This window comes from Canis lupus, chromosome 7 (assembly GCF_011100685.1).
Source record: "Canis lupus familiaris isolate Mischka breed German Shepherd chromosome 7, alternate assembly UU_Cfam_GSD_1.0, whole genome shotgun sequence".
Classification (NCBI taxonomy): Eukaryota; Metazoa; Chordata; class Mammalia; order Carnivora; family Canidae; genus Canis; species Canis lupus.
In genome coordinates, this window is record NC_049228.1 from 43,255,346 (window position 1) to 43,269,389 (window position 14,044).

A 14,044-nucleotide genomic window follows, 5' to 3' on the forward strand; every position below is an offset into this window, starting at 1 on the left:
TTATAAAAATATGCAAACTATATTATTTAAATATAGATATATGCAGTAATCTAAAAATATGCATGGAAATGATAAATCCATCAGAATAATGCCTTTCTCTGGGGAGAGAAGGAGATAGGTAGGGAATGGTTTGGGGATGCTGTTAATGCAAGGTGCTTCAGCTGTATCTGTAGTGTTTAATTTCACTAAATATAAGTTACGAAGCCACATATATGACAAATGACCGGAGTCTAAATATGTGAAGAACTGTCTAAACAGTAAAAAACAGTCCAGTTAGAAAATGGCCAGAAGACATGAACAGAAGATTTTCACAAAAGAGGATTTACAGATGGCAAATAAGCACACAGAAAGATATTCAGGATCATTAGCCATTAGGGAAATGCAAATGAAAACTATAGTGAAGAATCACTACACACCTCAGAATGGCCTAAATAAAAAATAATGACACCACCAGATGCCAGTGAGGTTATGAAGAAACTGGACTTCTCAAACATTGCTTATGTGCATATATGACAGTACAACTACATTGGGAAACAGATTGGTAGTTTCTTATAAAACTAAACATTAATTTGCTGTATTACTCAGCAGTTACTCTTTTAAGCATTTATCGCAGAGAAATGAAAACTTATGTTTCTGCAGGAATTTGTATATGAATGTTCATAACAGCTTTATTTGTTATGGCAAAAAATAAAACAAAATCAAAATTAGAATCAACTCAGTTGTCCTTCAGCAGTTGAAAAAATAGGGTACACTCATACCATGGTCTACTACTTGGCAATAAAATGGAACAGACTATTGGTGCATGCAACAACTTGGATGAATCTCAAGGGAATTATATTAAAAGCCATTTTTTAAAAAGCTAACTAACCCTTGAGCACTTGGGTGGCTCAGTGGTTGAGCATCTGCCTTTGGCTCAGGGCATGTGTGTGTGTGTGTGTGTGTCTGTGTGTGTGTCTCATGAATAAATAAATCTTTAAAAAAAACAAAAGTATCAGAATTTATAAGAAGAGTATATTTTGTATATTTATATGAATATATATCTTACACATCTGTATTATATATAATATATACACATACATGTATATACATATATATACATATGTGTGTGTGTGTGTGTGTGTAGGATGTAGAGCTTACTTAAAAAACAAAAAACCTCACACCCAACATGGGGCTCAAACTCTTAGCCCAAAGATCAAGAGTTGCATGCTTCTCCAACTGAGCCAGCCAGGCTCCCCAAAACAACTTACTTTTTATGTGTTAAATAACTAATCTTCAACAAAGGAAAGAATATCCAATGGAGAAAGTCTCAGCAAATGGTGTTGGGAAAGTTGGACAGCCATGTGCAGAAGAATGAAACTGGACCATTTCCTCATACCATACACAAAAATTAACTCAAAGTGACTGAAAGACTAAATGTGAGACAGGAATCCATCAAACTCCTGGAGGAGAACATAGGCAGCAAATTCTGACCTCGGCCATAGCAACTTCTTGCTAGACACATCTCCAAAGGCAGGAGAAACAAAGGCCAAATGACCTATTGGGACTTCATCAAGATAAAAACCTCCTGCAGGAAGGAAACAAAACTGAAAGCCAGGCACACATGGGTGGCTCAGTGGTTAAGCATCTGCCTTTGGCTCAGGGCATGATCCCGGGGTCCTGGGATTGAGTCCTGCATTGGGCTCCCCTCAAGGAGCCTGCTTATCCCACTGCCTGTGTCTCTGCCTCTCTTTCCATGTGTCTCATGAATGGATAAATAAAATCTTTAAAAAAATAAAATAAAAGGCAACTACAGAATGGGAGGAGATACTTGTAAATGTCTTTTAGATAAAGGGCCAATATTCTCCATCTATAAAGAACTAACCAAATTCAACACTCCCAAACCAAATAATTCAGTCAAGAAATGGGCAAAAGAAATGAACAGACATTTCTCCAGAGACGACATACAAATGGCCAACAGACACATGAAAAGATGTTCAACATCTCTGATCATTAGGGAAATACAAATCAAAATCATGATGAGGGTGCCTAGGTGGCTCAGTTGGTGAAACATCTGCCTTCAGCTCAGGTCATGATCTCAGGGTCCTGGGATGGAGCCCCACATCAGGCTCCCTGCTCAGTGGAGAGTCTGCTTCTCTCCCTCCCCCCTGCTCATGTTCTCTCTCTCACCCTCTCTCAAATAAAAGTAAAACCACAATGAGATACCACCTCACACCAGTCAGAATGGCTAAAATGAACAAGTCCGGAAACAACAGATGTCAGCGAGGATGTGGGGAAAGGGGAACCTCTTACACTGCTGGTGGGAATGCAAGCTGGTGCAGCTGCTCTGGAAAACAGTATGGAGGTTCCTCAAAAAGTTAAAAATAGAGCTACCCTATGACCCAGCAATTGAACTTCTAGGTACTTATCCATAGGATACTAAAATGCTGATTCAAAAAAAATAATAAAATAAAATAAAATAAAATAATAAAATAAAATAAAATAAAATAAAATAAAATAAATAAATAAAATAAAAAAATAAAATAAAATAAAATAATATAAAATGCTGATTCAGCCCTCTGAATCACCTACACCCCAGTGTTTATAACAGCAATGTCCACAGTAACCAAACTGTGGAAAGAGCCCAGATGTCCGTTGAAGGATGAATGGATCAAGAAGATGTGGTATATATACAACAATATTACTCAGCCATCAGAAAGAATAAAATCTTCCCCTTTGCAAGGACATGATTGGAACTAGAGGGAAGTCAATCAGAGAAAGACAAATGCTACATGATTTCAATCATATGTAGAATTTAAGAAAACATGAACACAGGGAAATGGAAGGAAAAATGAAGTAAGATAAAAACAGAGAGGGTGGCAAAGCTGTAAGAGTCTCAACTATAGAGAACAACTTTGAGGGTACTGGAGGGGAGGGGGAATGGGCTAGATGGCTGATGGGTATTAAGGAGAGCACTTACTGTGATGAGCACTCCGTGTAGTGTATAAGTGATGAATCCCTGAATTCTAGTCCTGAAACCAATACTACACTACATGTTAACTAACTTGAATCTAATTTTTTTAAAAAGAAATACCGTTTAGCTTTCATATAACAATAGGCTTAAATTTCATTGTTTTTGAATTCTTTTCTTTCTTTTCTTTCTCTTCTCTCTTCCCTTCCCCTTCCCCTTCCCCTTCCCCTTCCCCTTCTCTTCTCTTCTCTTCTCGTTTTTGAGTAGGCCTCACACCCAGCATGGGGCTCAAACTTACAACCCTGGGCAGCCCGGGTGGCTCAGCGGTTTAGCGCCGCCTTCAGCTCAGGGTGTGATCCTGGAGACCCGGGATCGAGTCCTGCATTGGGCTCCCTGCATGGGAGCCTGCTTCTCCCTCTGCCTATCTCTCTCTGCCTGTCTCTCTCTCTCTGTGTGTGTATCTCATGAGTAAATAAATAAAATCTTAAAAAAAAAACTTACAACCCCAATATCAATAGTCCCATGCTCTGCTAAGCCGCCAAGTGCCCCCAAAATTTTGATTTTCTAATTTAACTAACAATTAAAATTTTTCTATTAGTCCTCTGATTTTCTATTAGTCCTCTGATGTGATTAAGTGGGAAAGCACATGTAAAGGGCCTTGTACATTGCATGGTGAAAAACAAGCATTCAATAGATGTTAATTTAAAAAAAAATAGATGTTAATTTAGTTTGCTCATCCTCTCCATCCCTCCATCTTCTCTCTCAGGATCCTCTTAAGTCTTTGCTGCAGATCTAGATTTTGGTTTGGGGGTCTCCTAGGGGATTCAGGCGGTGAAGCGTCTGCCCTTGGCTCAAGTCATGATCCCAGGGCCCTGGGATGGAGCCCCACGTTGGGCTCCCTGCTCAGCAGGGAATCTGCTTCTCCCTCCGCCTTTGCCTTTGCATGCGTGCTTGCACGCACACTCTCTCTCTCAAATACATAAATAAAATCTTTAGATTTTGGTTTGGAGTTAACAGTGAAACAAAAACTTGACAAGCATGGGTGTAGAGCTGTGTTACCATCTGGCTATCCTTGTTTTTTACAACAGTCAACAGCAGATTTAAAGCTGGGCATTTTTCTGCTGTAATTGTTGGACATAATTAACTGCTCTCTTTGTGGAACTCCCCTTTAGTTTGTTGGTATGTCCTGTTTTCCTAGTTTTCCCCCAGCTCGCTGGCCATTTTTTAGTTTCCTCTGACCAGCCAACCCTTAAATGTAGGTATTGCCCAAGGTTCTACGTGTGACCCTCTTTTCTTGTGACTGTATATTTTTTCTGGACAGTTTCACTTACTGCGCATACATTACTTCCATTACCTCCTCTACTTGTTCAAATATTTATCTCCAGCTCTGGCCTGAGCAATGGCTCTTTAGTTTGTTTGCCATGGTATCCACCTGTTTATTAAATATGCCCACCTTGATTTCATATTGGCACTTCTGACAGCTTTCCATTTAGATATTTTCAGTTTAGGTAACAGAAAACCTAGCTCATACTGGATTAAACATTAAGGGAATTTTTGGCCCGTGTAACTGGAATCCAGAAACTAGCTTCAGGGCAGTTTGGTGTGTGGCACAGCTATATGATTTGCTCCCATCCCAGTGTTCTGTGCAGTGTCTACTTTATCTGCAGGCTGCCTGCCTTCCCTCATGGTCACAAGATGGCTGCCAGCAGCAGCATGCCAGGACTGCATATTTTCATATTCATATTCAGAGGAAGAGAACATAGAACTGGATAGGACCTGGTAACCGAGATTTAAAAGTCAGGAAGGTCGGGGATAATCTCCCAGGTTTCTAGCATTTTAGCCTGTGGTTGAATTCTGTTCTCTTCATTGAAATATAAGGAAGAAAAGCAGACTATAAGAAGGCAAGAGAGATGGGTTCATGTGAACACCCAAGTACTTTGTTTAGTAACATGCACATCTGTCCCCTATCAAAATGAAATTGTAAAAAGACAGTGACCTAATCTTTTTTAGCCTTTATTCGGAACAGCTAACCCTGACGGCAGTACATAGTATACTTGGTACTTGTGGAGGATGGATGGATATGCACATTCATGAATACCCAACACTGCTTCCCAAAATCACCCAGCTGTCAGCAACCCTGCATAATCCTAAGATTATCCAGCTCTGATAAATCAATCTGTATAACAGATTTTTTTTTTAAGATTTTATTTATTTATTCATCAGAGACAGAGAGGCAGAGACATAGGCAGAGGGAGAAGTAGGTTCCCTGCAGGGAGCCCGATGTGGGACCCGATCCTGGAACTCCAGCATCCTGCTCTGGGCCCAAGGCAGGCGCTCAACTGCTGAGCCACCCAGGCATCCCAATAACAGATTTTTGAAGTGAACTAGAACTCCATAGGAATCCCAGATTCACTGTCAAAGGCTTTATAGTCTTGGGGATACTTGATTTAACATTTTCCCAACTGTAAAGTAGGGATAATACCACTTAGTAACTTGTTGAGGAGATTTAAATGAGAACATGTGGTAAGTGCCCAGTAGAGTGTTTGGCTTTTAAGTAGGTACTTAAGAAAGATTAGCTGTTATCATTAGCAGCCCATAGGAAGCAAGGCTTGGTTAGGCGTTGAAAAGCAAAATATAACATTTATTTTACAGAATTTCTTAAAATTTTATTTTAAGCAGGCTCCTTACTGAATGTGGGGCTTGAGCTTATGACCCTGAGGTTAATTAACACATGCTCTACTGACTGAACCAGCCAGGCGCCCCTATTTTAAGATTTTATTTATTTATTCATAAGACAGAGAGAGAGGCAGAGACACAGGCAGAGGGAGAAGCAGGCTCCATGCAGGGAGCCCGATGTGGGACTCGATCCCAGGACTCTGGGAACATGCCCCAAGCCAAAGGCAGAGTCTGCCCTCAGCCGCTGAGCCACCCAGCGTCCCCCTCCCCCCATGGGATTCTTAGTAGTCCTCTCAATATGAGATGTTGATCAAGTTCCCTGGAACACCGTTAACATGGAGATGGAGGTTAACTTTTGATCTGTAGCATTCAGCTTTCCAATTTCCACTTTGAGGGTAATTTTTGGAGGTAAACCACTTCAGAAATTACATCAAAATACCAGATTTTTAGGGGGACCTGTAGCTAAAGACTGTATATTCTAGAATATGTCCCCTATCTGAAGCTGTTAAAATAGAACTAAGAGGATATGGAGAAGTTGGAACCTCATGTGCTGCTGGCGTGGACCAAAAATGGTACAGCCTTGGGGCACCTGGGTAGCTCAGTCAGTGAAGCTTCTTCTGCCTTCAGCTCCTGTCATAATCGCAGGGTCCTGGGATCAAGCTCTGCATCAGGCTCCCTGCTCTGTAGGGAGCCTACTTTTCCCTCTCACTCTGTCCCTTCCCAAGCTCATGCGCGTGCTTTCTTGCTCTCTCTCTCTCTCTCTCTCTCTCTCATAAATAATCTTTAAAAATTTTTAAAAAGATGGTACAGCCCATCTGGAAAGAAGCCCAGTGCTGCATCCAGATGTTGAGCAAAGAGTTACCATGCAGCAGTTCACTCCTAAGTCTATACCTGAGAGAACTAAAAACGTGTTCACACAAAAACTTGTACACAAAACTGCATAGCAGCATTGTTCATAATAGCAAAAAGTGGTGGTGGGGGGATGTCCATCAATTGATAAATGGACAAACAAAATATATCTATACAAATGAAATAACGTTTGGAAATAAAAAGATACAAAGTACTAACACAGGCTACAAACATGAACAAACCTTAAAAACATGATGCTCGGTGAAAGAAGCCAGTCACAAAAAAAAAAACACATATTGTATGATTCCATCTATGTGAAAAGTCCAGGGGCACCTGGGTGGTTCAGTCAGTTAAGCATCCAACTCTTGATTTGGGCTCAGGTCATGATCTCTCCTGGTCATGAGATCAAGCCTCCTGGTAAGGCTCTGCACTGGGCATGGAGCCTGCTTAAGAGTCTCTCTCTGCACCTCCTCCCTTGTACACTTCCTGGCTCTACCCCGACTCCCCATAAAAGGGGAAATTTTGTGGATTTAAAGACAAAGTAAATTAGTTGAGGACAGAGATGGGGATAGAAGGACTGCTATAATAGGTATGGGTTTTTTAGGGAGTAGATGATAAAAAGATGTTCTAATATTGATCGTGGTGATGGTTACACAGCTTTGGGAATATACTAAAAACCTATGAGAGGGGATCCCTGGGTGGCTCAGTGGTTGAGCATCTGCCTTTGGCTCAGGTCATGATCCTGGGGTCCTAGGATCAAATCCTGCATTGGGCCCCCTGCAAGGAGCCTGCTTCTCCCTCTACCTATGTCTTTGCCTCTCTCTCTCTGTCTCTCATGAATGAATAAATAAAATCTTCAAAAAATAAAAACAATTAAGAAATATTACCCAGGAGCACCTGGGTGGCTCAGTCAATAACCATCTGCCTTCAGCTTAGGTCATGACCTCAGAGTCCTGTGATTGAGTCCTGCATCAGGCTCCCTGCTCAGCGGAGCACCTGCTTCTCCTTCTGCCACACCTCCACTCATATTCATTCTCTCTCTCTCTCTCAAATAAATAAATAAATAAATAAATAAAATATTTATTTTTAAAAGGAAAAAGGGCATCTGGGTGGCTCAGTCAGTTAAGCATATCTGCTTCAGCTCAGGGTTACGATCCCGTAGTCCCAGGATTGAGCCTCACATCAAGCTCCCCACTGAGCTGGAAGTCTGCTTCTCCCTCTGACCCTCCCCCTTCTTGTGCTCGGACTCTCACTGCTGTCTCTCTCTCACTCCCCCCCCCCCCAACTCTCTCGAAAATAAATAAAATCTGGGATCCCTGGGTGGCGCAGCGGTTTGGCGCCTGCCTTTGGCCCAGGGCGCAATCCTGGAGACCCAGGATCGAATCCCACGTCGGGCTCCCTGCATGGAGCCTGTTTCTCCCTCTGCCTGTGTCTCTGCCTCTGTGTGTGTGTGTGTGTGTGTGTGTGTGTGTGTGTGTGTGTGTGTGACTATCATGAATAAATAAATAAAATCTTTAAAAAATAAAATAAAATCTTTTTAAAAAGAAAAACAGAAAAAGAAGGCGCCTGGGTGGCTCCATGGTTGAGTGTCCATCTTTGGCTCAGGGCATGATCCTGGGGTCCTAGAATTGAGTCTCGCATCAGGCTCCCTGCGGGGTGCCTGCTTCTCCCTCTGCCTGTGTGTCTGCCTCTCTCTCTCTGTCTCTCATGATAAGTAAATAAAATCTTTAAGGAAAAAAGAAAAAGAGAGAGAGGGAGGGAGGGAAGGAAGGAAGGAAGGAAGGAAGGAAGAAAAAGAGAAAAGAAAGAAAAGAAAAGAAAAAAGAAAAGAAAAGAAAAAAAAGACATTACCCAAAATTTCAGAGATCTGGCTTCTGACTTTTTTCCTGATAGCCAAAATGTCTGTTTCTTTTTGTTGTTGTTGTTGTTGTTGTTTTTGCCATACCCAAGAAGGGATCAAATAGCTCTTATATTACTCCTTGCTACAAGAAGGAAGATGCCACAAGCACAAACATAATTTTCTTTGCAAGAGCACCAATTAACATTGGTAGTTTTCTCTGTCCTGCTATTTGAGTCTGTGAATTATTGGGCTTGATCTCTTATTTTAGGTATAGAAGTCCATAATCCTAGGGTATAGAAATTAAATTTTGTTGGTCATCTTCTAAGTACCCACTTTTACAGATAAAATTGAAATTTAGGGAGATAAAGTAACTTATTAAATATTTGACCTTATAAAAGTAATTAGCAGTTTGAACCTATGTTTCTATGACTCAAAAAATTTTCTTTCCAGTGCCTTATTGTTATTTCCTACCAGGAAAACAGCCCTGGATTTAAAAGTATGGAAGAAATGCTGCATTTAGATTTTGTTAGCATAAAAAATCAAAGTGAGAGGGAAAATGATAATTTTCTTGCCTTTAATAATTTTGCTGCGTAAGTGGAGAAAGTATTACCTCTTATCAGCCTAAACACCTGAGTCTTTCATTAAGGCCATGTTATCTTTTTTTTTTTTTTTTTCTAAGTAGGCTCCATGCCCAGTGGGCTTGAACTCACAACCCTGTGATCAAGAGTCACGTGCTTTTGAACTGAGCCAGCCAGGTGCCCCTAAAGCCAAGTATCTTAAGATACTGAATCTGTATCTATGTAGACTTATTGCATCCAGACAGCTGAGGCTTTCCATTAAATGTACTTTGTTTAGTTCATCTTTCTCATATTTCCCCTAAGATAGACCAATTGAAGATCTGTCTGGGTGATCTGAGGAGTTTCCTATTCATAAAAGTCATTTTCCAGGAGAAGAATTTGGTATGATAGTTAAAACCAAGTCATCTGACTTTGACTATACAGACACAAAAAAGCCAGTCACAAAAGAATGTTTAGTTTCTAAGAGATGTAGGCTTTTAATGGACCATCCAGGGGAGTGTAGTGGTGATATAGTAAGGACCTCGATGACTACAAAGTAATTGAAATTTACTTTCCACTGCTGAAGTTGAGGGGAGAAATCTCATTTAGTATAAGTATTCTGGGAAGATAGAGGGTAAGTAAGCTCATGACCTTTAAGCTTCCATGTATCTATGATTTTTTTTTTTAAGTAGGCACTACCCTCAGTGTGGGGCTTGAACTCACAACCCTGAGATCAAGAGTTGCAGGCTTTACCAGCTGAACCAGCTGGGTGCCCCTGTAATTCTGCCAGTACCTCTGCCACCCACCCTTGTTCCTTATGGACTGTTGAAGGGGCTGTGTTCTGATCTCACTTGTATTTTCCTTTCTGTAGGATGGATAGAATGACAGAAGATGCTCTTCGCCTGAACCTGTTGAAGCGGAGCTTGGACCCAGCAGATGAGCGAGATGATGTCCTGGCTAAACGACTCAAAATGGAGGGTCATGAGGCCATGGAACGCCTGAAAATGCTGGCACTCCTTAAACGGAAGGATCTGGCGAATCTTGAGGTGCCACATGAGTTGCCCACCAAACAGGATAGCAGTGGTGTCAAGGGCTATGAAGAGAAGCTCAATGGGAATCTCAGGCCTCATGGAGACAACAGGACTTCTGGAAGGCCTGGCAAAGAAAACATCAGTGATGAGCCTGTGGATATGAGTGCAAGGCGGAGGTATGACATGGTTCAGCTGCCTCCGCAGTGGGGTCTCCTCAAAAACTAAGCCTGTGAAAATGGGATGAATTCCAGTGAAAGGAGGTGCTTCTTGAAAGAAGACGTATGTGTGCCATTTGGCTTGACCATGAATTCTTCTCACTTCCAAATGAAACTCAATGCCTCATATATCTGCTTAGCACTCAGAGAATCCTGTAGTTAACACCCTTAAGATAAAATGGTCATTTTTGGATGAGAGAGGCACCTTAGAGCTGCTATACCAGTTGGAAGTGAGATGATACTGGCTTCACTCCAATCTTAGGGCCATTTTAGAAGGGCAATAGTCTTTCTTTCAAGTCACCCTGAGAGTTTCAGAATCTGTTAAGGAGTCCTCATTTCTGTTACATCCAAAAAGATGGGCCCCGCTCCTCTTGTGTGAACAAGGAAATTGTCTTCATGTAATTCTCTGCATTCTTGGTTTGTTTGTGCCACTGTCTTCAACTTCCACACATGCATAAACATATATATGTTGTACACATACACTCATTCTTGTGCGTGTGCACTCTCACAGGCACACGTTTTCACAGGACTTTTTTCTGGTGTCTGTCAAGGCTGAGTACTTGAAACAGTGGAGCACGTGCTAAGAGGTCCTGGCTGAGGGTGATGATTTCCAGGACAGTGAATCATAGCGTGGACAACCCTAGCTCTGAGAACATTCAGTTTATTAATAGTTCAGATATAGCTGATAGGGCATGAGAATTACTCTTCAGTGTCCACTTGCCCTCTAGCTGGCCTTCCTGAATTTGTCTTATGATTGAAGGAGAAAGAAAGGAAGGGTTAGAGCCTTACCTGGGCTTCTTTCTCTAGCTTCTAATGTTTACTTAGTAGTACTATCCCTGGATTATTTTTTTAAACCACAGCCAATGAGGGATCATTATTCTTGGTAATAGCATTTAAAACCCTTAGGAAAAAAAATAAATAAATAAAACCCTTAGGAAACTTTAGATAAATTACCAATTGGTCATAAAAGGAGAAAAATCCTTGGGTAGCTTGGAAGCTATATGTAGTATCAGCAGAATATTATGAAAATAGATTAATCCTGAGATCTTTTAAGAAAAAAGAAAGCAGATGAGTGAGACCATGCCCCGGAGCAACCCACTTGCCCATCAGCCACCCTCACCCTTCTGGAGCAAGTACTGATCCTACTTGAATGGGGAGGTGGAAGAGGATAAATGTTGGATGGAGTCCTCACATCCCAAATTGACTCTGAAAGTGCATTTTTCGTAGAAATATTGTTATACACTCTGGTGAGATGTCAGTAGTACTATTATTGGTATTATGGTAAATAAATAAATTCTGTGTTGAAAAGTCAAGACTGCTGAAAACTCTACCATTGCATTCATCTTTTTTTTTTTTTTTTTTTTTGCATTCAATTTTTATTTTAGAGGGATGAACTTTTGAAACTTGATCCTTTGGAAACCAGGAACTGTTTTTAATGGTCTCCAGGAAAAGAGGATTGATGTAAACTATCTAGATCCCCATTCTATTGGCCCCTGACACTTCTCCCCTTTCACCAGATATACTGACAATTATTTCCACTTAGCCCCAAGCTTTTTATAAGAATGAACAGGATTGATAGATTGTTCAGCAAGGAGAACAACAGTGTCTTTGATCTGGATTTTAAAAAGGCAATTTTAAAGCAGAAAAAATGCAGAGCCCCTGACATCAATGATAGCCATATCATAATTGCCTAAATCTTTTTAAAATTTATTTTTAATTTATTTTTTTTGCCAGGAAGGTTATAATGTATATGAAATAAGGTGTGTGTGAAACCACTGCTTATATTCTGGGATGCTAGAGAAACATGGCAGTTTTCTTCCTATTTAGTTGTTTTTACTACTAGAATGAGGATTGGAAGTAACAGCTTTTGGGAATCTGCCAGTCTGAGTCATAAGTGATGTCAGCAACAAATCAGAGTTTTAGTAATCTCTCTCCAACAGGTAAAGTTTCATACTTAAGAACACCAAATAATGTAAATCACATATATATTTGGGAAAGTAGCAAAATAATTTTTGTCCCTGGAAAGCTTGATTAATTAGTAAGACCAGAATCTCGGGATCCCTGGGTGGTGTGGCGGTTTAGCGCCTGCCTTTGGCCCAGGGCGCGATCCTGGAGACCCGGGATCGAATCCCACATCGGGCTCCCGGTGCATGGAGCCTGCTTCTCCCTCTGCCTGTGTCTCTGCCTCTCCCTCTCTCTCTGTGTGACTATCATAAATAAATAAAAATTAAAAAAAAAAAAAAAAAGACCAGAATCTCAAGTCAGAAGTAAAAAAAACAAAGAATGAAACAGAACTTTACTTGGGTTTTGTCTTGCCTGTACTATTATCTATCTAATGTGGATCTGATTTATATCCAGGAATAACATATCATTTAGTTAGGGTTCTCAGATACAACTTCTCGATAGGTGCTGGGTAGTCCCACAGTCTCCATCCAGGAATGTCTCTGCCTGTCTTAATGCTAGGCAGTCCTGAAGCAGTGGGTGGCATTCATTTGAGCAAGGAGGAATTTGTTAGCTTAGAGATAATCTTGATGTATGTATCCAGCCAGGACCAGAATGGAAGGAGCTTCAGATTGTTGATGTAAATAGACACTGGGAATTCAAGTAGAAGTAGAAATTAGTCACCTGTGTTAGCGTTGGGATGGGAGGAAGGGATGAAGGAATATAGAAATGGAAAATGAAATCACCAGAAAATGAAATCCAACACTGTAGGCCTGACCATTATTCCAGCAACTCGGGGTCAGAGAAACATGGGCTCTTCTCCCTCTAGTGGCTTCTTTTTCTGTAACCCCACATCTTCAGCTTGCTGTGTGCAACCAGTGGTTATAGAGCAATCCAGACAAATGTAATAGTTTCCAATATAGTCATGCATGTCACTCTGTCCCTGTATTCTGTTTTCTTAGCTGAATTTGGTTAATTTTACCAATTCTGTTTTACCCTATTGAGAAATTGGATCCTTATCCCAACTAGCCAGGGTGCCCTGTTCAAAAGGCATCAATGTCCCAACAGCTGGAACAGGGGACGTAGAGAAATGGTAGAGAGGCTCTCAGGTCTAAAGATCTGTGGATGTTAAGAATTCGATGACCTGGGATCATGACCTTAGCCGAAGGCAGACGTTTAGTAATCTGAGCCACCCAGGTGCCCCTACACATTGCTTTAGATCTGTATATTCCTAACTGCACCTAAAATCTCAAGGAAGTAGGTTCTGGGAGATCAGAGTTAGAAGATGTCATTGATTTGGGAACCTAAGACCATTATAATTTCCAGAATTCAGTGCCATTTTTTACCATCTTAGAGAAACAAGTATGATGCTTTGACAGCTAGCCCCCAAAGACCAAAACTATAATTGTCTGATAGATAAGATTGAGAATAAAGGGACCCAGATCTCAGAGTCATTTCTGGAGAGTTTTCTTGCTGAGGGAAGATGCTAAGTAGAAGTCTAGCCAGTAGATGCAAGTTCCATATATCTAGTTCTGGAGTTTGAATCCTCCAGAAGACTTAGCACCATGCATTCCCTCAAGCAGCTGACTACAGTACTTTCTTCTACCTTAACCCTTGACAGGACAGACTACCATTAGGGTGGTCATATAATCTCTTTTGTAAATTCTTAGATAGCCAGCACCATGTTGTCACCAGTATATGAGCTGCTTCTTTAGTCGTGTACCATCTGCACCTAAGCTCTCCTGCCTTTGCCTTTGCCCTTCTTCCCCCTTCCAGCTAGTGGCTTCCTTCTTGAGCCTCTGCACAACTAATGAGACAACCCAAAGGAGAGTGAGATACAAGGAAAACATTTAGAATTTTGATTCAAATCAATGTCATAAGAACACTCATCTCTTACTCCCATTTTTGGAGCCAGTCACTGTGTGTGTCTTGTCCCCACACAAGGCATTTGGATGGAAAGTACTTTTGCTGAGGCTTTAGCACCACTT

General features: G+C 41.0%; 1 protein-coding gene across 3 annotated transcripts in view; it reads left to right on the forward strand.

Moving 5' to 3' along the window:
* GATAD2B (GATA zinc finger domain containing 2B) overlaps positions 1-14,044 on the forward strand; it is a 95,984-nt gene that overhangs the window by 68,045 nt on the left and 13,895 nt on the right. For all 3 annotated transcript variants that reach the window (XM_038543293.1, XM_038543292.1, XM_038543294.1), the window contains exon 2: positions 9,741-10,076. In XM_038543293.1, coding sequence (XP_038399221.1) covers positions 9,741-10,076 — 336 coding nt within the window. The remainder of the gene's footprint in view (positions 1-9,740; positions 10,077-14,044) is intronic.